The sequence below is a fragment of the Neoarius graeffei genome, chromosome 1 (assembly GCF_027579695.1).
Source record: "Neoarius graeffei isolate fNeoGra1 chromosome 1, fNeoGra1.pri, whole genome shotgun sequence".
Taxonomy (NCBI): domain Eukaryota; kingdom Metazoa; phylum Chordata; class Actinopteri; order Siluriformes; family Ariidae; genus Neoarius; species Neoarius graeffei.
In genome coordinates this window covers 62,015,860-62,042,227 of record NC_083569.1, presented here as the reverse complement: position 1 = coordinate 62,042,227, position 26,368 = coordinate 62,015,860, and the positions used below count along the sequence as shown (strand labels likewise).

The 26,368-nt window shown below is 41.8% G+C and overlaps 1 protein-coding gene across 4 annotated transcripts in view; it reads left to right on the top strand.

The window, feature by feature from the left end:
* Positions 1-26,368, top strand: part of exoc6b (exocyst complex component 6B) — a 241,432-nt gene that overhangs the window by 158,526 nt on the left and 56,538 nt on the right. For all 4 annotated transcript variants that reach the window (XM_060936134.1, XM_060936143.1, XM_060936117.1 and 1 more), the window contains 6 exons: positions 1,665-1,762; positions 2,586-2,691; positions 2,791-2,900; positions 15,601-15,712; positions 17,916-18,050; positions 18,263-18,442. In XM_060936134.1, coding sequence (XP_060792117.1) covers positions 1,665-1,762; positions 2,586-2,691; positions 2,791-2,900; positions 15,601-15,712; positions 17,916-18,050; positions 18,263-18,442 — 741 coding nt within the window. The remainder of the gene's footprint in view (positions 1-1,664; positions 1,763-2,585; positions 2,692-2,790; positions 2,901-15,600; positions 15,713-17,915; positions 18,051-18,262; positions 18,443-26,368) is intronic.

Below are 26,368 nucleotides of genomic sequence, written 5' to 3'. Positions count from 1 at the left end.
GCTTTTGCTCCAAAACCCACAAGGATGGGGTAAGTTTATTCAAGTTTCCCAGAGATCCCGAGCTGCATGCGAGGTGGGTGAAGCAAGTCAGGCGCACTCGTGACAAGTGGGAGCTCTCACCAACATCCGTCCTGTGCTCTGAACACTTCGATTTGGATTGTTTTGACACCCTTCCCAGCTTAAAAGAATCTCTTGGGTGTTCAGCACAAACGTGTGTTGCTACCATCAGCAGTGCCTACAGTATTCTGGAGGGGGTCTACTAGTAGCTATGCCGGATCCAGCAGTCGCCTGGGACAAGGCGACTCCTCCAAAGACAGTCCAACTGTCAGAACATGTGTTGAGAAACGACATAAGATAAAAGTACGTAGAGCTATAGAGTGCTCCGACATGATGCTAAAAATAGTAACCATGCGGTCTGCGCGGCCATCTTGGAAGTGACTCGCTCCAGAGCGCTCATAGAGTACACATCATAGAGTACACATTCATGATAATCTCATCTCATTATCTCTAGCCGCTTTATCCTTCTACAGGGTCGCAGGCAAGCTGGAGCCTATCCCAGTTGACTACGGGCGAAAGGCGGGGTACACCCTGGACAAGTCGCCAGGTCATCGCAGGGCTCATGATAATCATAAATGTAATCATAAAGTCGGCGTGATATCAGTCATGTATTTGCTTGTGAAAGCTTGTTTCTCAAAGCAAACACTGAGGGAAGCTAACTTAGCCAGACAAGTAGGCTACAGATTGTCATTTGCTTACGCTGATGTAGGTTATCAAATATTTTGCTTCATTCAAGGATAAAACTAAGAAGCCATAAACTAGAAGACGTGCCTGCCAATATTATCCTAAATGTATCACGGATCAGGCATAGTCGTAAGCTTATTATGTTAGCCGTTTGCATGCTCCATTAGGAACTATGTATTCAGTGTAGCATACGGCTTACATGATATAAGCAGTGTTTACACATGCAAGACAACAATACACAATATTAAAATATTGATTCCGTAACATTTTGAACAAACACGGGTTGACCTACCAATCCTTGTTATCCAACCTTGTGGTGTTCAATGCTGGGCTGTCTGCCTGTCCGCTGTCCATCTTGGGGTCGGAGTCGCTCTCAGATTGCACAGTAACAGGTTCAAACCTGTACGGTTGGATGCACCCGTGTTCGTCATCACTTGATTCTTCCGATCTATCCCACTCACAACACAATTCTAGACTCCCAGAAGAGGAAGAGCTAGAGAGTTCACCGGCGTTTTCATGCGCCATTTCCGTTGAGTAGACAGCCAGTGAACCGCAGCGTGTTCTTCCGCTGACGTCACAGCATGGCCACGAGCCACGGACCCAATTTTCTTGCGCTGTGCAATTAAAAGTTGGATATTCGCGTAACAACAGCTTCATTTCATGTAATTATAACAGAAATCTAACATGTTTGCCATGTTGTATAGTTTATTTAAGAAATTGCATAGAGTCATGTTCGTGTCATCAGACCTTTAATTCTACTGCATGTTTCCTTTACTGTTGCAGTACCATAGAACTGAATTGCAGGCAACAAGAGAGACTTGACTATTATGATGTTGGAATAGGAAGTGTTTCAACTGGATCTGTACAGAATGCTGTCCACATACTATGTCCTTTTAATATCTTTCCGTTTTGTTGTTTTCCAGGGTTATGGGTTTCCAGTAAACCAACTGTTCGATATGGTGCTTGAGATGAGAGATCAATATGGTGAGATTTTGCTGAAGAAGTGGAATCAGTCCTTTAGGTGAGCGAGGTCTCCGAACGTCTGTATTTATTTCTATTACTTGTGAAATATTTCGTCTTCATATTCCCACTCGTGTTTTTCTGAATATGATTCTCTCATGCGCTTCCTCTTTTTAGTTTATTTTATTTTACTTATTTTGTTAATCGTCAGATGCACATTGAATGCCCAGTACGATAGAAGTGCTTAATATTCCTTGAAGGACTAATATTCCTTCACAGAAATTCTAAGGTACTGGGGTTTATACTGCATTAAAATAATTTAGAAAGCACAAAAATGCTGGTCTATTGTGGAAAGCTTAGAGCTCCTTGGAGAGGTATGTTAAAATTGGCAAGCCTGAGTCCGGACATGATTGGAACATTTGGAGTGGCCTTCTCGGAGACATCCTGACCCGACTTTGACTCGGTCCATAAAAACACAAGGCCTTGGATTTCACCGCTTTGGATTTGTTCTGCTCTGGCTATGTGGAAAATGACAAAAAGGATTTGCTATGAATTGCATGCAAAAACGGATGCAGTTTTCTGAGAGGTTACTTCTGTATGTGTTACTTTATTTAGTAAAATAGTGATGCATTTTCTACAAAATCGGGGCCTGTAGAGGTAATTCTTATTTTCTAAATATTCTGTTTGCTGCATTAATGGCATCTTTAAGTTTCTAAAAGCAGCGGTGCTCTTTATTGTCTCCAGGAGAATCCTTGGAAGTAATTTTTGCACCACATGGATAAATAAACCGTTTAATTTTCCCTTACGTATTTCAGTTGTGTAGATTCCGAGTCGTATTAAAATGACTAGGTCTTTAAAGTGAACAAATTTTCATTATTTTCCAGGCAAATCCTTGATCAGGACAATTACAGTCCCATTCCTACAGCAACAGAAGAAGAGTACCGACAAATCACAAGCCAGTTCCCCTTCCAAGACCCAGAACTAGACATGGTGCGTTATAAACTTGATTATACTTATCTATCCCTAACTACTGCCTCATTGTTGCTCCTTGGCTGAATAATGAATAATTATATTTTTCACTTCACACAGATGCCTTTCCCAAAGAAGTTCCCATTTTCTGAATTTGTACCCAAAGTCTACACGCAGCTCAAAGAGTTTATATACGCTTGCCTCAAATACTCAGAGGACCTGCACCTTAGGTAAACAACAAAAAACAATACACAAAAATACAGCAATTGCTTTACTTTGTTAGAAGATGAAAGCTGAAGTTCACACCAGCATACACCAAACCTTATCGTTTGGATTTACTGATTTGCTATAATTCATTTACCTCACCATCTGTTTTTCAATTTTGCTACAAGACTGGCAGCAGCCGGAAATGCTGGGCGGTACGGTGGTGTAGTGGTTAGCACTGTTGCCTTGCAGCAAGAAGGTTCTGGGTTCGAGCCCAGCGGCCGACGGGGGCCTTTCTGTGTGGAGTTTGCATGTTCTCCCCGTGTCTGCGTGGGGAGAACGTCTGGGTTTCCTCCAGGTGCTCCGGTTTCCCCCACGGTCCAAAGACATACAGTTAGGTTAACATGGGGCACCCGTGGCCTGAGGTTGGGCTGAAGCAAGGGCGCATAACCCCCGGGTGCTGTAGCAGAGCTGCCCACTGCTCTGGGTATGTCTGCGTGCTCATTGCTCACTTGTGTGTGTTTTCACTGCTTCAGATGGGTTAAATGCAGAGGTTAAATTTCACCATCTGTGCTTGAGTGTACATGTGATTGAATAAAGGCTTCTTGAATTTGCCTAAAGAAATTATGGCAGTACTATCAACTGTTTGTTTGCAGTTTTCCAGGCATTTCTCAAAAAACAAACAAACAAACAAAAAAATCTACAGAAGGACATGCTGACATATTGTTTAAAAAAAACTGCTTAAAGTGCATAATCACGGGTAAATTCAGGAGCAAGATCAATGTAATTCTCCTATTTTATATTAAACTTTGGTCAAATATCTGTCACATTCTGCATTCTCTGCAATTTTTTACCTTGCGCAATACCAGAAAAATTCAGTTGAATTCAAGCCATTTGAGGTGAATTGGTCCGCCTCTGAAAAAACTTGGCATTTGGATTTCCTGGCAAACACTGATTTTCATGACGTCATCTGCGGAACGCCTCCTTCTGAATCCTACGTCAGCGCTGGTTTGTTTATGAGAAAACAACCTGGTGGTTTTCTGCAAAATTGGTGTAGCAACACCAATCTTGATGGGATTAGTACTCATCGTTTTCCAAAAGCCCGGACAATGAGAGGGAAATGGGAGCGCTTGGTCTACACAGGCTGTGCACTGAAACCGTGCAAAGCTCGCGCAGCCTGCTGGCGCTTCCGCAGGTGACGTCACGAATCTGGCTCCAGACTCCCTTGGGATTTTTCCAGACGCGTTTTGTTATTTAATTTTTTTCTGCTGTAGACAGATGGCCTTGCGCAAAATTACCCTTCTGGATGAGTGTGTAAAGCAGAGGTGGGCAAACTACGGCCCGCGGGCCACATCCGGCCCTTTGGCGTTTTTAATCCGGCCCACAGAAGACAATCATATAAACACGATTGAGCAGATCTATAAACCATAAGCGTCAGTGTTATCACGTAGACAGGTGTTCTAGAGATCCGTCTTTCCAGTCAGTCGTATTCACGCGAGATTACATTTGCAGAGTGGTGCAGCGCGTGCCATGGAAGTCATTCTGGCGCCCGTGCCACTGATGATCTCGAGAACACAGGATAAAACTTTACAATGAGTGGTCCTAAAAAAAGAAAAGTGGACAGTGAGTGCAGGGTGTTCAGTAAAGAATGGACAACTAAATATTTTTTTGCTGAATTCCGATCAAAGACTGTATGCCTTATTTGCAAAGAAACCGTTGCAGTTTTAAAGGAATATAACATCAAACGGCACTTTTCCTCCAAGCATGCTAATTATGCTAACAACCAATCAGAGCAAGCACGGACGAATACAGCTCAGCGGTTGCTGAGTGAATGTGAGTATTAACACTTTCTCTTTTTAAAACTATGTTGGAGCTGTAATAAGATGGTAGTCACATGTTTACAGACATAATAATATAAAAAGTAGAACTCTTAGTAATTTTGATTGTCGTGGGTGGCTGCTGTAGTGCTGGTGTTTGTTTTTATGTGTATATATTTTTTCATGTGCCAATCTTTTGAACTCCAAGCATTTTTCTGCTCTGCCTTTTGTTGACTGAGAACTAAAATAAATGTCAATCTGATCTGCATTTGGGTCTCTGTCAGTGAAGGCCTTACAATAACACTATAATCCTGGTGCCCTGTGTCTGGTCGGAGTTTTATCGCCCCACTCCTGTGAAGGACGGCCCCATGAGGACAGTTGAGGGTTATATCTGTTAAAACTGTTAATATTATAGTCAGGCTGTCTGTTGTTGCCCAAATGAGGATGGGTTCCCTTTTGAGTCTGGTTCCTCTCGAGGTTTCTTCCTCATGTCGTCTGAGGGAGTTTTTCCTTGCCACCGTCGCCACAGGCTTGCTCATTGGGGATAGATTAGGGATAAAATTAGCTCATGTTTTAAGTCGTTCAAATTCTGTAAAGCTGCTTTGCGACAATGTTTATTGTTAAAAGCGCTGTACAAATAAACTTGAACACTAAAGCTTTTCCGGTTTATGTTCGATATGTATGAATTTGGTGTTGGCCCGGCCCGCCTGGCAAATTTCAAAAGTCAATGTGGCCCCTGAGCCAAAAAGTTTGCCCACCCCTGGTGTAAAGGGACATGCTTTCATGTTAAAAAAAACAAAACAAAACACGAAATTGGTCCAGAATATGCACTTTAAATGTATTATGTTAGGTAATAGGCCTGTTGCCTGTACTGTTTCTTCAATGTGTTTTATCTGGTTTTACATCATTTGAAATATATTTAAGCAATACATTTAAATGGTTAAAATGTATTGTTTTGGAAATAACACAACACATACACTTATACAGGTCTATATAAACGACACAAAAAATTAAGTCAAATTAAAACATTCACTGCAAAAAAACAACAAAAAAAAACCCAACCACCCAAGGAAACCCTGTAGTTTCTATGTAACTGTTATGCTGAGGGACGTTACATTATCTTCTACTACAGCAAGCAGCGTACAAATTTTTCAAGTATTCCAGTAACCTTGATGGGCGAGTTTGAAGATATTAAATAAATTGTCCCAATATATGTTTAAAAAAAAAAAAACCTATGTATTTTTCCCCTTGGGTGTTTTTTTTTTCCCCTTTCCCTCCATGGCTATGCAGTTGGAAAGACATTTAAACCAATGTCCTGCTGGAGGTGCCTCAGTGCTCTTCCAAGCAGTTGCAATACAGTGTTTTGTCTGAAGTGCGCATATCTTTTTATTTGCACCTGACAATCATAACTCCGTTGGGAGTAGTCCAAGGATGAGTACCCGAGGACAGACAAGCAGCTGAATAGAGATAATGTCAGATCTAGTTTGTATGGCCTTTTCCCAGAATTAAACATTTTTTGGGTAATTCTGAAGGCAGTGGAATAATGTGCCCTTTTTTTAGGCCGTGAGACCAGCTATGATGTCTGGATTGGAGACCGTACCCTTAACAAAGAGACAGGAGGCAAAGTTGAGGATGTTGAGGTTGGACAGGATAAGGAACGAGCAGATCAGAGGGACAGCACATGTGGAGAGCTTGGGAATGAAGCTAAGAGAGATGGTATGGGCACATCCTGAGAAGAGATGCAGAGCATGTGGGAAGGAGAATGTTGAGGATGGAGCTGCCAGGCACACGAAAACGAGGAAGGCCAAAGAGGAGATTCATGGATGTGGTGAGAGAGGACATGAAAGTGGCAGGTGTGGTAGAGAAGGATGCGGAAGTCAGGGAGCAATGGAGACTGTGGCGAGATCCGCTGTGGCGACCCCTAATCGGGAGCAGCCAAAAGATGATTTAATACAGAAATCAGGATTATTATTATTATTATTATAGCGATGTAACAATGAGGAGAGTTATGTATGTGTGCATGATCTATTTAAATTCTATCAGTTTAAAGCTTGGCTTTGTGCCTGTTGACAAACTCTCTTCCAGACATCTTCAGAGATTTCTACATCTAAGTCGCTAGACCACGCCAGTCTGCTGTTGCACGAGGATCCTTTAGATTTGTCTACAGTCATTTTGTGCAGGAGGGAAACCTGGCCACGACCTTGAAGATATTATCTAGTATGTTTTTTTTTTTTCCCCCTCAAGGCTGGACAAAGGAGGTTTATAAAGGGAAAGTTTAAGTGCTGTTAATATAACTCTTAATTTGTAGGAGTTTTAAGTGATTTTCTTTGCAAATCCTCAAAACTATAAAGTAGATCGCTATTGGTAGACATGTCCATAATTTTGCTAATCCCTCACTCTGTTCAGGATCTAAAATCAGGGTCGTCTCTCTGGAGAGAATCTATGGTTTTCCCATATTAGTGTAAAACCTGATATATCCGACACCATGGTATATAAAATCTGCTTGTATTTTGTACCAGACTTTAATAGTGTTCCTGACAAATGGGTTATGGGTACATTTTTAACAGGTTCTTCAACATATCAGAATATCAGTAGAGCTTTAGGGGTAAGGGAGATGATGCGCATTTAGGCTAATCTTGAACGTATTTGCCAGCTATACTTTAGGTATCAGAAGAACAAGGATGTGGTACACTACTTGCATACAGAAACCTGTAATTTAAAATAAAGCTGGCGTTACGTTATATTACTTTTGGCCCTGTTTTTCTACTGTGATGAAAATCACACATCGGGGGGGGGGGGGAAATTTGGTCGTGAGTTTGGATCACTGGTCTGAGCATAATGAGATGTGCCATTGTTACCAAAGACGGTCAGCTTCAAAGTTCTTCCGTGGTTAGAATTTTTTGAATGAAATCGGTGTGACCGTTTCTACGACACGTGTCTAAAAGCCACATACAGAAGGACTGCATAGGATGAGAAACTCTCTGGACCGCTGCAGATATGGCAGTAGCAATGGTGAAATGTATACATTTAATTGCAACCTCAAATCAGAAAAGGCTGGGATGGTATGGAAAATGCATACCAATAGAGAAAATGCATACCTTCACGACCCCGTACTGTTGCACACACTAAGCGCTATTTGCAGGAAGAATGGGACAAAAATATCACTTGGTATCTTCAGTCCCGAAACAGCTTTGAAGTGTTGTAAGAAGGAATGGCAGCATTACATTGTGCCAGTGGTGGCTGGTAGTCTTTCAAACAGGGGAGGCTGGTCGGTTACGATATTTCCAGATTTAAAAAGAAAAAAAACATCAATTTTGCCCATACTCTTGCCTCTGATCTGGCTGATTGTTGGCAGCGTCACAAACTGTGAAATAACAGGTTCTTTTGGCCCATTAGCCTACTGTCCAATATGGTGGTGTTGGGGGGGTATATTTTAACATTTTATATTTTAAAATTGTGGCATGTTGTTTAAAAATTGATCATTATTGAAAGCAGCTCTTTGTCAGGAACCTCAGCAGTAACAGCAGAGTGTTCTGGAATAGGCACAAGCACTGACCTTGGGGAGCCAAACACAGAGCTGGGTGCCACACGTTTCATTCAATGACACTTTCCCTATATTTTACTTATTTTGACTGAGAAATGTTTTATTGACAATTTTGATAACCCTTCACTTTTAATCCAGGTCTGTAGTGTGAAATGTTCTCGGCTGTGTTTTTGTTTAAAAATGTTTTCCAAATTGTAGCTGTGTTTAATTCATATCCAGAGAAATATATATTCCAATATAATATACTCAGCATAAACATTTTAAATAGATTCTATATTTTTGGTCCATCCATGACATATTACTAAAGTAGCCTATTTACTGTTGTTGATGTGGGTCACTTGCTGTTAGCCAATTCACTTTCTCGTACCAGGAGAGCTGAAAGGAACGAGTATTATTCCCTACCTTTTTCACCAAGTCAATTTGAGGCGTTGGTCTACCCTGCTCTTTAATTTTAAATTTTTTCCTCGAAAGGAAGACTGGCAAATGGCTTCGCCAAAATTAAATCAGCAATGCTTGGCATCCGTGTGCAGCTTTCTTGCTAGCTGACTAGCCCCCTCAAGTTCAAGTTCAGTCACTCAAATAAACGAAATTTCTGGAACTAAGATAGCAAACTTGACAACACTATATTTACACTTTATTTACACTGAAAATATATACAAACTAAAAAAGCTGGTAGAAACCGTATGTAATGAATGAAATCGAAATGTAAGCTGATCTCTTACAATACACCACACCACTTGCGAATCCGCATGAGACTGAACTGAAATTCACCGCTGCCTGTCTATATTTGAAATGAGCTGTCAATCAAAGAAAATATCCGGCCGCTTTCACCAGTCTCCTCGCGGAAAGCTTTGCCATGTCCCTCCTACTGTGAGGCTGGGAGTCCGTGGGCGGGCGTTTTCGCAGTATTTGTCCAATAACCGTCTTGCATTTTGAGATTGAAAAGCGCAGAGCTCCCAAATGCCACTGAAGTGCACTGAGGCTGGGCTGCATTGCGCTGTCACGAGGGGGAAAAACTCACGCACACATTAGGCGAACTGGGGAAAGTTATAACGGAATGATTTCGCACTGTAGTGGGTTGAGCACATATATTTCTATGATTCTGGATCTGAAATAGCAATGTTATAAGGTCGGCTATAACATAAGCCTAGCGCAATTCATCCTACACGATGTTCGTCATTTTTAGAGGAGGCTGAGCCTCCCTCGTTGTCTTAGAGCAATCGCCCGTGCATTGTGGTAAATACTTTATCATCCCAACCCCTTTTTTTTTTTTTTAAAAGGTGTTGCAAGAATCAAAATTGAAATAAATGTTTGTTTATTTAAGGGTTGTTTTACAATCAGGGTACAAAGTTTGTGTCACAGGGGTCCAAAATTCAAATTGATTCAAACTGGTTCTTGTACCAGTTTTTAAGTGAAGGACAAGTTAAAGAACAGATTTTAGGTAATTTTTTGACGTGTGTGTATGGTAGTTTTGTGTAATCTGCTATAAGATAAAGAAGATTAAGTGTAGCTTTAAGCAGGGCTGGGAGAAACAAATGAAGTGATTCTCGGAGAGGACTTTTTTTTTTTGACAATTCAGTATCCACTACTTCCATAGTGCTTTTAAATATAAGGCTGTAAGCTTTGTGTTAGTTGTCTCTAATGTTTATGTCCCAATATCTTGACCACATTTTAGGATGAAAATCATCATTTTAGATATGTTATTTTATATTGAAAAATTAGCTGTCTCAGAGAGGACATTTTTTTTGACACAATTACATACTAATTTGATCAAAATAGTCTGAAAACTTACTGACATTCAATGTTAAAACTTAACTATGTTTCCAATGATATGGAACCAAATATTTGTTTTATGGTATAAAGAATGATTTAAGTGCATCCCTTTTGGAGCTACCTGTGGTCAAAAAAGCACTTTTTCTAAATGACACGAGTAATTTTGCTAAATGTGACATATATTGCCATACATTCACCAAAAATAACGTTATCACCAAATTTTTTTTTGCATGGTAAATAGCGCCATCACAGGGCTACAATAAACAACCAAGTTTATTTAGTCAAGCCTTTTGATATTGAAGATAAGTGTTAAATGTGATTTTTAGCTTGCGTACCCTGATTGTAAAACAACCCTTAAAAAAACCTAATAAATCAGGAGTTAGAACATGTGCTGTTGTATTGTCTTGAGTCCGATACAAGTGAAGTTGAAGATGGTTTCCAAATCATTGTTTCAGTTTTAATTTCAACATACCCTCCCAGCTTTTTCTGACTTAGGGTTGTAATTTATAAATCATTCACATTTAATTAATAACATTACCAGCCTACTTGCATGGCCCCTTCACACGGTGAGCTGCAAATCTATCATGCAAGCTGATACAAGAAAAATTCCCTTATTACCTCAAGTTTACTTTGACGAATGGGCATTGTTGTTGTCCATCTCGTCCTTTTTCACAAGTGACTCCAGGAACTTATTTTCTTTGCCTTTTAAAATGTTTTCGGCATAACATCGCTACTATTATACAGTTAGAAAAATCAGCTGGTGTTTTTCCTTCAGCTGTCCAGGTTCAGTGAGCCCGTGCCCACTGTGGTCTTCCTGCTGCTGTAGCCCATCTACAGTGAGGATCAGCTTTGTTGTGCATTCGGAGATGCTTTTCTGCTCACCACAATTGTAAAGTCTGGTTATTTGGGTTACCATAGTCTTCCTTTCAGCTTCACCCAGTCTCCTCTGACCTCTCAGAGGTGTTGAACAAGTCATTTTCGCCTGAGGAACTACTGCTTAGTGGAATTTATTTATTTTTTAAAATCACCATTCTGTATAAACTCTGACAGCAAAACTGTTGTGGAACCAAATTCCTGGGATATCAGCAGATTCTGAAATACTTGAACCAGCAGATCCGGCACAGCACCAGTAACCATGCCACGCTACAAGGTCAAGGTCGGAGGCCACAAGCACAGTGCTATTGACTTCAGTGCTTCCGGCCAGACAAAGCGTTGGGCCTCCGCTGATTGCAGTAAGAAGCAAGAACTTGCACAGCTTCGAGTCTGCTTTGGATTCTCTCTCAACATGTCAGGTCTGGTTGCCTCAGAAATTGATCTGGCTTGTTGGTCTTGTATGTATAAGGTGTGAGTTGCTAGTAATGAGGTCAGTGAAAAGCCACCATGTCTTTTGTCCTATCAAATTACATATCAGTTATCAAACAGCAGTGATTTACGTCAAAGACGGGGCCAAACATGCGATTGCTAATATCCAAGTCTCTGAGGCCAGCTGATATCCATTTGGATGATGAGACAGGAAATCCTCAGATCACTTGAGGTTTTGTATATTAATATCAGTAAACAAGACAACTAAGGTGACTCTCTAAAATCGGACCTTATCTGGCTCGAGCTGCACTGCATTGTTGACTCATGAATTTAGCCACTCGCACTTGGCCATTACTTCGTCTGGATCTTGAAGGCCATTCAGCTTAACTTAACGTGAATGAGGTTTGAGAGAGCCTCCAAATCTGGAAACATAAAACAGCTCTGTGAGATCATATGTTAGAAGAAATCAGTAGTTTGATGGTGCTGTGGCCTCTTGTTCCTCTAGTGGCCTCTCTATCTGCGGCCACAGTTTGACTTCTCCCGTTCTCATTCTCTTCATCACCACAGCCACCAGACTTGTTCTCTGTGTGTCTGGTGTTTTTTTTTTTTTTTTCTGAACATGGCCAATCTTGAACGCGGCCAATCTTTGTGTTCAGGGTGTCTGTTAAAATTCAAAAATAAACATTCCCCTTTTATTTTGGCTGGGGCGTGGAAAGACCGTGCTTCAACATGTGGGGTCGCAGAGCTCCAAATAAAGCCCTTACTCTTGGTGTTAATTTAGCCGTGCGATCAAATAAGAACTTTGCAAGATGGGTTTTCACAGATTAGACACGTATTTCTCTGCAAAGCCGCGTCCTTGTTAGCACAGGAGCAGAACAATGAGGCCCAGACAGAGCTGAAATGGAGCTTCTGGTAAGGGAATCTGTGTGTATACATGCATGTGTCTGCATGCGCATCTGTGCATAGTTGTGTGCATGTGTGAGGATGCAGGGGTCAAGCTCGTGCTACAGGAAATGGAAACCTGTGACTGACAGACCAAAGGAGAGGAGCATTGATTCTGCATCCTACCCAGACTATTCCACCGGAGGCAATTAGGCCTTGTGGTTTCTCTCCGCTAATATTAAGATGAGGTGCAGTAAGGGGGGGGAGTTTGCGCTGGCCCATGTGCAGGTGGTTGGACCAGACTCGAGGAATTTCTCTTAACATTCAAAATGTCTCCCATCTGAATGTCTGCTGAATCTTGAACCCCAAGTGAGAAAGGATGCATTTTTGAAGTTGTTTTACAGATGTTGAAGCAGTTCCATGTAGCAGCTAACCTTTACTCCATGCAGGTCCTGATGTGCATGAATGTGATGGTTCAATAGTCCATAAACAGACAGCTAGCTTGGCTTTTAAACTGCATTTGATGAATCAGTGAACAAAGATTCAGTACAATACAATCCATCTTTCTCTCCTCCTCTGCACACACATTTCCTTCCTTTTGTTTGTCTAATGGACTTAATTAGCCTGCTGATTTCCAGCCACTTCCCTCTACATGACCTCTACAGTTTTAGCGAGACCTTATATTAAGATATTTTATGGTATATATGTTGGCCATTGGTCTGCCACACTAAGTGAATCAATGAAAGAACGAACAGAATTGATTGCTCTAATTTGTGTATTTCCAGTGTTTTAATCTTTTTTTTTCCTCCCCTCTGACACCACATTTGTGGTCTGAGACTTCCACAGGACGACGTAGTTAGTTTCCTGCCTGCTTGTCATTAGGCCTGAACCAGTATTGTTGCTTCATTTGCGCTATTCCCATTGAAAGCCATTCGTCCTTCTCTCATCACTTTTTTCCGCTCCTGCTCTGTCCATCTTATTGCCAAGTTGAAGGAAATTCTTTCCCCCCACTGAGGAGAGAATGTTTCTGAAATTCCTTCTTTGCCTCTCTTGACACAGTGTGAGACAATTTAGTAATTTATAAGGAATGTGTTTGGTACCCAGAGAGAAAAAGCCATTGCACTCTTGTTTTCTGCTAATTTACATGGTGAAGACACATTGTTCTCATCTCTCTCTTTCTTGGTAGAGAAGATGCTTCCAGCTGTACTTATGGTAACAAGGATAATTCACTGCATAATTAGCCCCACTTGTGCCATTTCCTGACCCACTCTCCATCAAAATTCACTCTTCCACAGCGAGAGTGGAAAAGAGAAGTGATCTTTCTCTATTCTCCTCGCTGTGTTGATTTTCTGATTTATGGTCCGTGTATGCTGATGTGGTTTGCTTCATCTCCAGCGTTGGAGTATGTAGAGTTGCAGGCCACAAGGTGTCATTCATTGTTGTAGATCCCCATCTGTGTGCTCCTCGTCTCTCTCTTGATCTATTTCTGGCTCTGTTTTGTTGCATCTCATTCATTCTCAAACCTGGGTTCTGGTTCTTTTGTCGAGAGCTGGGGTAATTAGACATTCGGGCTTGCGGGTTGGTCGGTTTGCCTCAGAATAATGAAGATTGCAATCCATCCCAGAGAACTTCTTATTTGTTTCAGTTCTCAAAAGGTCTGAATAATTGTAGGCCACTGATGAACGAGCTCTACACTTAAATATTAATAGACTTGTATTAGGGTCTGTCTCAGAAACTGGGTACTGTGGGGGTACCCCACTAAATATACTCAGTCAGTAAACTATCCGGTTTTGAATGGTAATGTTGGTTTTAATTTGAAATAAAATGATGAAAGAAATAATACCGATAAAACTAAATCTTTGATGTGAATACTCTTCAGAATTTGGCCAAAATTCTGCAAATTTGTGGAAAAATGGCGGCTTGATCTGGGACATGATGAATGGTTGACTCCATCGCATTCCCTTAAAAAGCTTGTAGTCCACTGAAAAGTCTACAGTTATCACTAATTGTATTTTAAGTTGTAACTTTATACACCTAAGGATTGGTGCGCTCACAGAATAATCATAACCGTAATAAAACATCATGCAAAATATTTGATCTCCGTCGTAACTCCGTTTTCCGCAAAACCAATACGATCGTGTGTTTTGATCTAAACGGAAAGCCTCGGGGTCAAGGTCACGACCTCACCAAAAGTAGTAACTTAAAATCACTACGCCATATAAAAATTGTTATAAAGCTGCGATTTTGTTTTTTTTAAAACGAAAGCTGAAAGTTAGGTATAGAATATGTTTCTTACAGAATGTGTTACAATGGTAGCTGGTCTTGTCTGAATTTCTGAGCTATAAAATGAGTCGTGGTCTTTTTTTTTTTACCGTAGCGTGTTATTTGTGTGCGGGGAAGGACACACGTTAACAATTTGCATGTGTAGAATGGAATTTTCCACTCCAACAGTTAGAAGTTGATCGTGCTTCCATTTGCGGTCTTTCTGTTACGCGGGTGATCTGTTCGGACGTTATCACTGAAAAGGTGAGTTTTGACAGTTTTTTGTTTTAGTCTTGCAGTATAAGGCAATAGAATGTTTCTTTTTCATCTTGCGTTCATATTTCGTAGTGTTTTGCGTATTTTGCAACCATGGTCAATTCAGATCGAACTTGTGATAGAATCTACGGCCAGTCATTTTGCCCCGCCCCCGCCTCGCGCTCCGTCCGGTGCGGTAGTGATGTCCCATTGCTCGCGCGCCGCAGCAGAGACCCACGCGACCTTCAGCCGGTACAGTCGCTGTTCTTTTACCAGCGCCGTTATTCTCATCTTTCCGGTGTGTTCTTGATTTTTCATTGTGTCCTATTTCGCCATATCAAATACCCAAAATGTATCATATTATTCATATTTAAGTGAATAATCAATTCAGTCATCATAACTTGGCATTTTTAACCCAAGCAATCAAAAAGAGGAAATTTATTCAGTATTTTCACTCATCTGTGAAGGAGGAGCTTTAATTCTTCATGATGTAGTTATTTTATCTGTAAATCAATTTCACAAAAGCATTTGAGTTGTAATCAAAATAATGTTCCACAGTGGAGGCCAGATAAAGCAAGATGATGTCTTTATTCTTGTTAAACATGACAACAGAAACATTGAGTGTTCGGTAAATGCAAAAAAATAGTAAAATTAGAAAATTTATTTTTTGACCATAATGTCCCAAATGAGAGACCAGTTTCTGAGACGGACCCATTATCATGTGTCTGCTTTCTACAGTTTATATAAATGTTTTAATTATTTGAGTGTATTCACTGCTCGTTTCAGCTGTCCAGTGTTTAGGCAAAGAAATCTTCTGCCTCATGTCTATAGGTTAGTATATTTGTTTACCTAGTATACCGGTTTATTTAATCAAGGTATTTTTGGCTTCAGTTCTACAGAAATTGACGACATGATACGCAAGTCTACTAACCTGCTGCTCACAAGAACCCTCAGTAACTCCCTGCAGTATGCCATCAAGAAGAAGAATGTGGGATTAGCAGAGGTGAGATGCTTTATGGGCTCTTATAGGTGGGCCAGTATTAAAGTTCAGTGCACTTAAATTTGAAAAAGCTGGTGCGTTAACATGAACAGTGCATCACTTGCACACTGGCTGGATGCAGATTCTTGGGCAATGTCTCATGCCGAGCTTTTTTTTTTTTTGAGCAAATTCCACCTAGTCTGAGTGTAATGCACTTTTTTTTTAAATGTTCAGACAGGGAAGCACGCTTTTTGCACCTTCTAAAGTACCCCATTATACCTACCATTGCCCTTGCTCCGCCTTGCTCTCTGTTCAGCCGACTGTGGCTCTCTCTTGAGTGTGTTTAGTCTGTTCCAACCACTATCGATGCAGAAATGTTAGCTTCCCGCTTCCTTTCAGCCCTGTTTATAATCTTACCACTCCAGATAGAAAGTTCAGCTGGGTGCCACTGATTGAAGAGAGCCAAAGATGTGGGGTAAAGAGCAGGGGAGTTTTGGTTATGATTTTTGACGTAGTTCATAGAAAGGGCAACACGCCGCTTGCCCACTCTCATGCTACCTCTCTCTGGTGAAAAACGCTTCCAACCCCTCCCCCTAACACACACGCGCACGCACACCTATGTGTTTAATGCCAGATCGGATATCTGAAACCTCCAGCTTCTGTAGTTCACTGGTTGTGTGGAGGTTTGGCTGTTTGACCCAGGCTGTGTGCTGGAGCTTCCCCCATGCAGGGTGTAGCGAGCCTAGGGAAAGTGTCCATACTGAGGTCTGGCCTAAATTAGTCCATTGCGCCTTGCATGGTTGCTGACAGCCCTGTCCTGCCTTTGCACCCTTGAACCTTGGCTCACTGACTGAACTCAGACCAGCCTGTTTTCTGTTTCGGAGTAATCCCATCTCACAATGCAGAGCACTGCAGGAAGAGCAGTTTAGGAACCACCTGAAACTCTGCAGGCTAAGATATGCAGGGTCTCAAATTGCTTTGTTTTCTGTGCAGCATTTAGCAAAACTGTGCATTAAACCAGTAGCACATCCTTCTCTGCTGTAAGCTTTTAGACATTGAACTTGTTCATTTTGTAACTGTAACGAAATAAAACGCGCTAATGGGTGATTCTCATGAAGACCTTCACATTAACAAAGTTTTTCACCTCATTTCAGTATTTTTTCAAGTTGAGAGCCTAAAATAGAGTGTGAACTTTACCATGTTGATCTTTTTTTAATGGAAAAATATTTTAATAGAATTTTATTCTTATTTGAGGCTTACATGATCCAGAATAATTCTCATCACCGTTACAGTAAACGATGAAGCTAGATCATGAGTTAAAAACATTTTTTGACAATTTATTTCATATTTCCACAAAATATCCCATTAAATGAACAGCACAGTCCATGACAATTACTTTATTTTTATTTTTTTTGACATTTATTTATTGCCCTCACAGTGCATGGTAATAAGAATATTGAGTAACGGTAATGAGATCCTCTTGGCTAATTTCACAAATAACCTGAAATGCTAGCAACCTATAACTTTGCCACATGTTAAAGCCTTATATTGTGATAATAATAATATATTTTTTTTATTTTTAAAAGTAATGAGTATTAAACCATAACGGTAATGATAAGACAGTGTAACTGAGGACAGATTTAGCAACATTAACATAAATATCACAAAGTAAGAGAAGCGTGAGCAACTGACCTTGTCTCCATTTTGAATCTTGTATCTGAAGTGATGCATCATGGGATAGCTGATCAATTTAAAGGCACGGTGTACTTTTTATAGGGGGGGTGAAATCATGAAACGGTAATGAGAAACACTTGGTGCGGACACAGTTTTGTTTAAAATCAAGTACCTTTTTTTGTTCAACACAAAAAATATTAATATTATGCATAAATATAGATGTTTTAAAATAACTTTACACTGTGTTTTTTTTATATAATTAGGAATTTTTATATGATTTAAAGTAAACATTTAAAAAAAGGGATGCGGACACATAGCGGTAATGAGAATTTCCATAGATTTTTGTGTTTAATTGATATAAAAATTAGTTTATATGATGATGAAAACCATTTGTCCACACAGCGCTCCCTATTTTCTTTACACAAAATATCAGAGTTTATGTGAATTAAGTATTGATTTTGGAAAATGCGTCCTGGACATGATCACTGCAGCTTCATGAGAATCACCCTAATAGTCATGTTGAATTACACGGAACCGAATCTGTTTTATGCAGTTGGTTCAAATCATCGTAAACACGACACACCTTGAGATGTCCTGTCACTACCTGGAAGAGTTCATTTCCAACATCACCAACGTGCCTCCTGACACAGTGAACACCACCAAACTGTACGGCACCTCCACCTTTAAGGTACGAGAGAACCCACTTTCATACTTTGGCACTGCATGAATTGATGTAAACAGAACAGAATACAAGTTGACTTTATACTACCTGCATTAATGTGGTGGGTTTTTTTTTTTCCCTTTTAATCCCTGTCTGCCAAGTTAACGTATAGTGCAGGATTGTTTTGATAACCATTACTGTTGCTAGATTATAGTCTGTATATGTATGGGTATGTGTAGGATGCAAGGCATGCAGCAGAAGAGGAGATCTACACTAACCTGAATCTAAAGATCGATCAGTTCCTGCAGCTGGCAGATTATGATTGGATGGCAGCTCAAGGTGGGGGTCAGGCCAGTGACTACCTGAGTGACCTCATTGCCTTCCTCTGCAGCACATTCGCCGTGTTCACACATCTGCCTGTGAGTAGCCTTTTTCTCCTGCACATACGTTTGCGCGCTCTCATTCAGTACGCAGGACGCTTCCATTTTCATTTATTTTCAAGTACAGTGATGCTTTTTCGCTTTTTTTTTTTATAAATACGAAACATGTTCGATCTGAAAGCACGCTTATCAGTCATGCTTCAGATGGAGTTATTCTGGCCATGCTATTACATACATTTGTAAAATCCTTTGTTATTTTACATTTACATGTTCACACATCTTGACGAATCTTGGAACGTAAAGTTGTTAGAAAGGCTTAACGTTCCAAGGAGCTCTTGTCTATCGAGCCTGTTGCTTTAAAAGGGGATTATACGCACACTGCACTTGAACTTGGAGTTGAGGTTAAGTGAGATCAGTGCAGTAAGAGGATTGGGAACCATCGTGCAGGGCCTCCAAGTTCTCCTCCCAGCTGTCATTGAGCTAAAGAGAGCTGATGGCATGACCTAGATGTAGCTCATGTTGGGGAACTTCATGCCCTTGGTATAGCCTGGCCTTGACCCATGACCTGAAGCGGATTTAAGCCATACAAAAGCCTTCCTTAACATTCCCTTCCATGGGCCTCTGCTAAACATCCTTCCCTTGTTGGATTAGCAGAGCTAAGAGTCCCAGTGCCAGAGCTGGCCCCCGGGGTTACACAGTGGCCTCTGTCCCCTGACTGAGGCGCTGAAAGCTGCTTCCAGCAGCCCCCCCCTTTCCCCTCCTGTAATCTCCTAAATCTCACAATGCCCTCTGACCCAGCATTGGCTGAGGGGAATGTGCCCCTTTTCACAGAAATAACAACCTGCACATTTTTGGATGGATTTCAGCTGAAGGGGCAGCATTTGCCAGTGGTCTCTTATTTTCACATCCACATATCATTTTAGTCATACTCACTCAGTCCTTGAAATTTATTTTTTTTATTTTTGTATTTTCTTGTTTTTGCATCTGAATCCTCTTCTTAGAATGTTCTCTTCATCCTGCTCTAGCTTGACCGCTCCATGTCCATGAAAACGCAGCCATGCGTGCATAGAGGTGTGCAGGTGGCTGTCCTCCTTTTTTCACAGAAAAAGTGTTGGTGCTGGCTCTGGAAATGCTGCTTGATCTAGCGCTTTAGCACAGAAATACTCTTGATCTGGGATCAAAGACCGCTGTCATTTATCCACCATGATAAATCCAGCAACCACGTTATTTCCATCATTGCCATTAAAAAGAAAAGTTTGTTGTTGATAAAAATAAAAAAAAATTCTCCCTAACTTAGATGTGGCCAATTCCCACCAACCAGACACGTCTCCCCGATCACAAAACAGCTACCAACCAGGGAGGATGAAGGTCATCACGTGCCTCCTCTGAGACACTTTATACCAGCCGACCGCATCTTTTCAAACTGCTACTTATGCAACTTTAGTGGGCAGCGTAACTCACTCGGTGGAAAGCGCTATCCACCCACTTCCATATGCATGAGCTCACAGATGCCCGTGTTTGACTAGCGTCGTCGTAATTGACAGGAGAGAAAGTATGCAACCCCTCCCTGATAGCACAGGCCAATTTTGCTCTCTTGAGCTCATGGATCGTTGTCGCATCATCGGGATTTGAACTACTGATCTCCAGATGATGGGTTGAACGTTTTTCTGTTGCGGGAGCAAAAAAAAAAAAAAGCTAAAAATGTTTGAAAAGATGACCGCAAACTAAACAGGAACTTTGTGTGAATGCTAATATTTCCTAATTTATTTGAAGCTCTGCAAAAGAAAAAGAGAACAACAAAAACCTGCACGTGTGTAATCCTAGATATCATCTTTGGTTCAGTGTATAGATGCGTGGTTCAGCTTTGGAAGATAAAATAAGCCCTCAAAGTCCATTTATTAGTAAGCCTCCACCTATGTTTATGTAATGGTTTGCTTTCAAGTTCTTGAAAAGATTTGCTCCTTTCTTTAACCTACTCCAGAATCAGCACCAGCATCTGGGTAGTGGAAAATGGGTATCTGAAGCCACATTTCATCAGTCATGTGATTTGTCCTTGCCCGACCCGCTACACACCCAGCAGTGATGCCCTAAAAGGATTTGGGTTTCCATGAAAGAACTGGAAAACAGCATGGTCATCAGTCTTGTGTATAATCCCTAAATCACATCCCAAAGGCGCAGTCATAAATATGACCCATGACCTAAAAACAGTCCCTTTCCTCCTCCTCTCTCTCCTCTTTAGGGCAATCCCATAGAGCACGCCAGACTGCCGGTGAGTATGGCTGCCGTGTGTGCTTAAATGCTGGCATAACCTTAACTCTGAGTCATGATTGCAGTGTAGCACTACCGCATGTTGTTCTACTGACGGCTCTTTTTGATTCAATGACTTATTGTATGTTGTAACGAAACGGAGGTTGGATTTATTTTGGGGCCCTTAATAGGCTACTTTTGGGACCAAATGTAGAGTGCACCATTTGTCAGGCATTATTAACCTTGGCCTTCGGAGGCATTTGGTCATGGCACCGAGACCCATTTTGGATTGAAGCATTTGCTGGCATTCACTTGAGCATTCCTGTACTCACTTTGCCTTTTTAATGTTTGAAACAAAATGAACAGTCACTGTTTCGAAACCTCCAAAAACATTTCCGAATGGGCTTCAGTAAATTAGAATGATATTCTCATCTGGAAGGATTTTTGAGAAGAATCTGTTGCCATCCACTTGGATGCTGAGGTGGAGGTGGACTTTCCAGCAGGTCAACGATCCAAAACATACTGCGAAGGAGACTCTCGGTTGATTGTATAGGAAGAAAACAAAGCTGCAGAATCAACTGAAGATCCATCCATCCGTTATCTGTATCCGCTTTATCCTGTTCTACAGGGTCGCAGGCGAGCTGGAGCCTATCCCAGCTGACTACGGGCGAAAGGCGGGGTACACCCTGGACAAGTCGCCAGGTCATCACAGGGCTGACACATAGACACAGACAACCATTCACACTCACATTCACACCTACGCTCAATTTAGAGCCACCAGTTAACCTAACCTGCATGTCTTTGGACTGTGGGGGAAACCGGAGCACCCGGAGGAAACCCACGCGGACACGGGGAGAACATGCAAACTCCACACAGAAAGGCCCTCGCCAGCCACAGGGCTCGAACCTGGACCTTCTTGCTGTGAGGCGACAGCGCTAACCACTACACCACCGTGTCGCCCGCTACTCAGAAACAAAATAAAAAAATTGATTTCTAAAGATTTTGGAAAAATGACAGCAAGTTAAACAAGAATTTTTGTGTTCATGTTAACATTTCCTTATCAATCAATCAATCAATCAATCAAGTTTCAATCAAGTTTATTTGTACAGCGCTTTTAACAATAAACATTGTCGCAAAGCAGCTTTACAGAATTTGAACGACTTAAAACATGAGCTAATTTTATCCCTAATCTATCCCCAATGAGCAAGCCTGTGGCGACGGTGGCAAGGAAAAACTCCCTCAGACGACATGAGGAAGAAACCTCGAGAGGAACCAGACTCAAAAGGGAACCCATCCTCATTTGGGCAACAACAGACAGCCTGACTATAATATTAACAGTTTTAACAGGTATAACCCTCAACTGTCCTCATGGGGCCGTCCTTCACAGGAGTGGGGCGATAAAACTCCGACCAGACACAGGGCACCAGGATGGATCAAGCAGGTCCGAGGGGCAGAAGAGGCCAGCATCTCAATCCCAGGATCAACATGTAACTCAGAGGGACAGATTGGGGGGGGGGGGCTATGCAAAAAATGAGAGAAAAAAAACATTGCATCTGTTTTGTATGCAGTCATAGACGATAGCTTTGCTGCTGTGCGTCAATATGCTGTTCGACTTGGAAGAGAAGATAAATTCTCAGTGACGGGAATGCTTGCATGCACAGGCTTTGTTCTTCGGGACGGAGGCAATCAGGAATAAAGGACAAGAAAGTGACCAGCATAAAGGAATAGCCACAAAAATATATTTTTCCCTTTTTGCCATAACCAAAAAATTGTTCAGGCATGACATGTCAAGACAAGGGGACACACACACCACACACACAAAAATGGTTCTAGCCAGAGTATCCTTCATGAGGGTAAAAAATGTACTGACAAAAGCACGCTCAGTGCAGCTGAGAGCTCCCTGCCCGAGTGCCTGCATGGCCTCAAGGCTGACTGTTTCACAAACAATCTAGCATACCTTCTGAGTCAGAGCAGCTCACAACCGTGGATTAACTCTCTCTGCTTTGGCAGGCTGTACTGAAACGTGCATTACGCACGAGTGAAGTCCTGCTCTGTCTGCTGCGGTGTTCTGCTTCTGTATCCCATGATGCCCCGATTACATGCTACAGGATTTTGTCGAACATGTGGTGCATGCTTCTCCAGAGATTCTGAAGCATGAAACCACCACAGCTTACCGTTCAGTGTCTCCAGTCTCATTTATGAAGAAAATAGCCTCAACACAGCAGTCTGTATTCTAATGGCAAGTAATGGAGCCACCATTCTATCTATATCTATGTATATAATTTTTTTTCCCTCCCCTCTAGTGGTTACAGAACAGTAGGCTACTCCCAAAACACTGGCATTGTAGTTATTTAATAAAAATGGCTGCTTTATTTATTTTATTTAAATGTCTGAGTGTGTGTCCAGATATACAAATGAATATGTCCACATGTGCATACACAGCAATACGGTGTAAAGGTCAGTTGGGGTTATGATGGTGATAATGTCACTCCAGAAATATTAGTGTATGTGTAATGTGAGAGACCACCGGGGAAGTGTGTGGGTTTTTAGTCGTGTAAACTGAAAGTATTCACGGGGAGAGGGGAAAAAAAAAAAAGTGTGTTGAAACACTGTTGGCGCTTCCTGCACTATGGGAAATGTAATAAATGCTGGGATGGAATTAATTCACAGTTCGTGTGTATGTTCTTTTTGTAAGTGGTGATTGGTAAAAGGCAGAATCTGTGGTTGGTAGAAGAGAGCAACTGGACTTGCTTGAAGATTCTTGAAAACGTTTCGCCTCTCATCCTAAAGGCATCCTCAGTTCTGTCTGACTAACAGTGTTGCCAGATTGGGCGGTTTCAAGTGCATTTTGGCGGGTTTTGAACATATTTTGGGCTGGAAAACGTCAGCAGTATCTGGCAACACTGCTGACTAATAGGGAGTATCCAGTATTTATCCTCTCATGGATCGTCATAGAATCTGAATCAGAATGCTGATGGCTGCATTGTAGGTGGCTGATAAAAGATGTCATAGACACCCACCTCCGTTCAGTGATGGTCGTTCCAGGTTGACAAAAATGAACGATCCTCTCTGGCTAAGATGTCTGCCAGTTTTCTGGAAGTCCTCTCGTACTCCCGCACCAGTCGAAGGGATCTCATCCCAAAGTGCGTAGAAACACATCTGTGAAGAATCTCAGTCATCCAGGTACATAGTAATCTCAGTCATCCATTGTCAACCTGGAACGACCATCACTGAACGGAGGTGGGTGATGGTGTACCCTTTATTGTCACTAGTCACATGTACCAGCGAAATTGGCCGTCAACCTGTCCGTACATATACAACATACAGTTGACATAGGGTAGACAGGACAGGAAGACAGGGATAAAGATAAAAAGAAAACACAACATGAGGAGAGATAAGGAAAAAAAAGAACACCCCCCCCCCACACACACACACACACACACACTATGCTCCTGTCAGGAGTACAGTGTGGGGACATTTAAAAAAACCTTAGCATAAGCACACAAGTACACTTTAAACACGGGACTTGAGGGGGGGAATCAGGGGTAAGGGGGGGTAGGGGGTAATCCAGCGCAAGCAAGCAGCCATCCACTCCTGCAGCCATGAAGGCGCTGGTCACGCACCCGCTTGTCACACTGGGGGTAAAAATGGTGACCGCGGAGAGTTAGAGAGGAATGCGAGGAATGAGTGTGTCACCCGGCAGCGACCTTCAGGGGGAAATGTTTCCTCAGCAATGGCCTAAACCAAGGTCTGTGCTGTCTCAGGGTGCCGAATGTCGATAAGATATGAATTGTTTGGTCTTTCCAGACGCAGTCTTTGCACGTCCACACCGTTCGTCCATATCTGTCCATTCCGTCCATTCTATTCAAACTGATCTCCGAAAAACGTATTCCTTGCAAAGCTGAAAGCTGCTCCGAGATAACAACCATTTTGTGGTTAAAGTTCTGAATGTCCACAGTCCGAGTGCCAACAGCTTTGCCCACCACTCCAATCATATCGGGCAGCTTTGTGGGGCTTTGAACAGCTGTCACCATTGTCTGATTTCCTCGATATACCAGGGCAATGCCTAATCCAATCAGCAAAAGTCCTGTAATCATGGTTCCGAATAGGTAGATATCTTCAATGTCCTCCACAGAAAGAATCGCCAGGCACACGACCCGCCACTGCTCCCACGCGTCCATCGTGTAACCAGCCGCAAACGTTCCGGCAGGACAAACGGGTTCCCCCGAACCCAAACTGCTCGTCGAGAAAACTGTCTCAATTTCGTTAGGAGACCAGTTTATCAATTCCATGCTTTTTTTAGTTTAGAAAGTAATGCAGGGAGAGTCTCTTCAAAAAGTACAGCAGATGAGACAAGACAGAAGCACAAGCAGGGAAAAAAGGAGGGAGAGGGAGAGCAGAAAAAAATGCGACCGCCTTCCGTGGAAGCACGGAGAGAGGAAAAAAAAAAGGTGTCTATGACATCTTTTATCAGCCACCTACAATGCAGCCATCAGCATTCTGACTCGGATTCTATGATGATCCATGAGAGGATAAATACTGGATACTCCCTATTAGTTAGACAGAACTGAGGAAGCCTTTCGGATGAGAGGCGAAACGTTTTCAAGAATCTTCAAGCAAGTCCAGTTGCTCTCTTCAACCAACCACAGGTTACTGTGTACAACCCTGATTCCAAAAAAGTTGGGACAAAGTACAAATTGTAAATAAAAATGGAATGCAATGATGTGGAAGTTTCAAAATTCCATATTTTCTTCAGATTAGAACATAGATGACATATCAAATGTTTAAACTGAGAAAATGTATCATTTAAAGAGAAAAATTAGGCGATTTTAAATTTCATGACATCACATCTCAAAAAAGTTGGGACAAGGCCATATTTACCACTGTGAGACAAACCCTTTTCTCTTTACAACAGTCTGTAAACGTCTGGGGACTGAGGAGACAAGTTGCTCAAGTTTAGGGATAGGAATGTTAACCCATTCTTGTCTAATGTAGGATTCTAGTTGTTCAATTGTCTTAGATCTTTTTTGTTGTATCTTCCGTTTTATGATGCGCCAAATGTTTTCTATGGGTGAAAGATCTGGACTGCAGGCTGGCCAGTTCAGTACCCGGACCCTTCTTCTACGCAGCCATGATGCTGTAATTGATGCAGTATGTGGTTTGGCATTGTCATGTTGGAAAATGCAAGGTCTTCCCTGAAAGAGACGTCGTCTGGATGGGAGCATATGCTGCTCTAGAACCTGGATATACCTTTCAGCATTGATGGTGTCTTTCCAGATGTGTAAGCTGCCCATGCCACACGCACTAATGCAACCCCATACCATCAGAGATGCAGGCTTCTGAACTGAGCGCTGATAACAACTTGGGTCGTACTTCTCCTTTTAGTCCGAATGACACGGCGTCCCTGATTTCCATAAAGAACTTCAAATTTTGATTCGTCTGACCACAGAACAGTTTTCCACTTTGCCACAGTCCATTTTAAATGAGCCTTGGCCCAGAGAAGACGTCTGCGCTTCTGAATCATGTTTAGATACGGATTCTTCTTTGAACTATGGAGTTTTAGCTGGCAACGGCGGATGGCACGGTGAATTGTGTTCACAGATAATGTTCTCTGGAAATATTCCTGAGCCCATTTTGTGATTTCCAATACAGAAGCATGCCTGTATGTGATGCAGTGCCGTCTAAGGGCCCGAAGATCACGGGCACTCAGTATGGTTT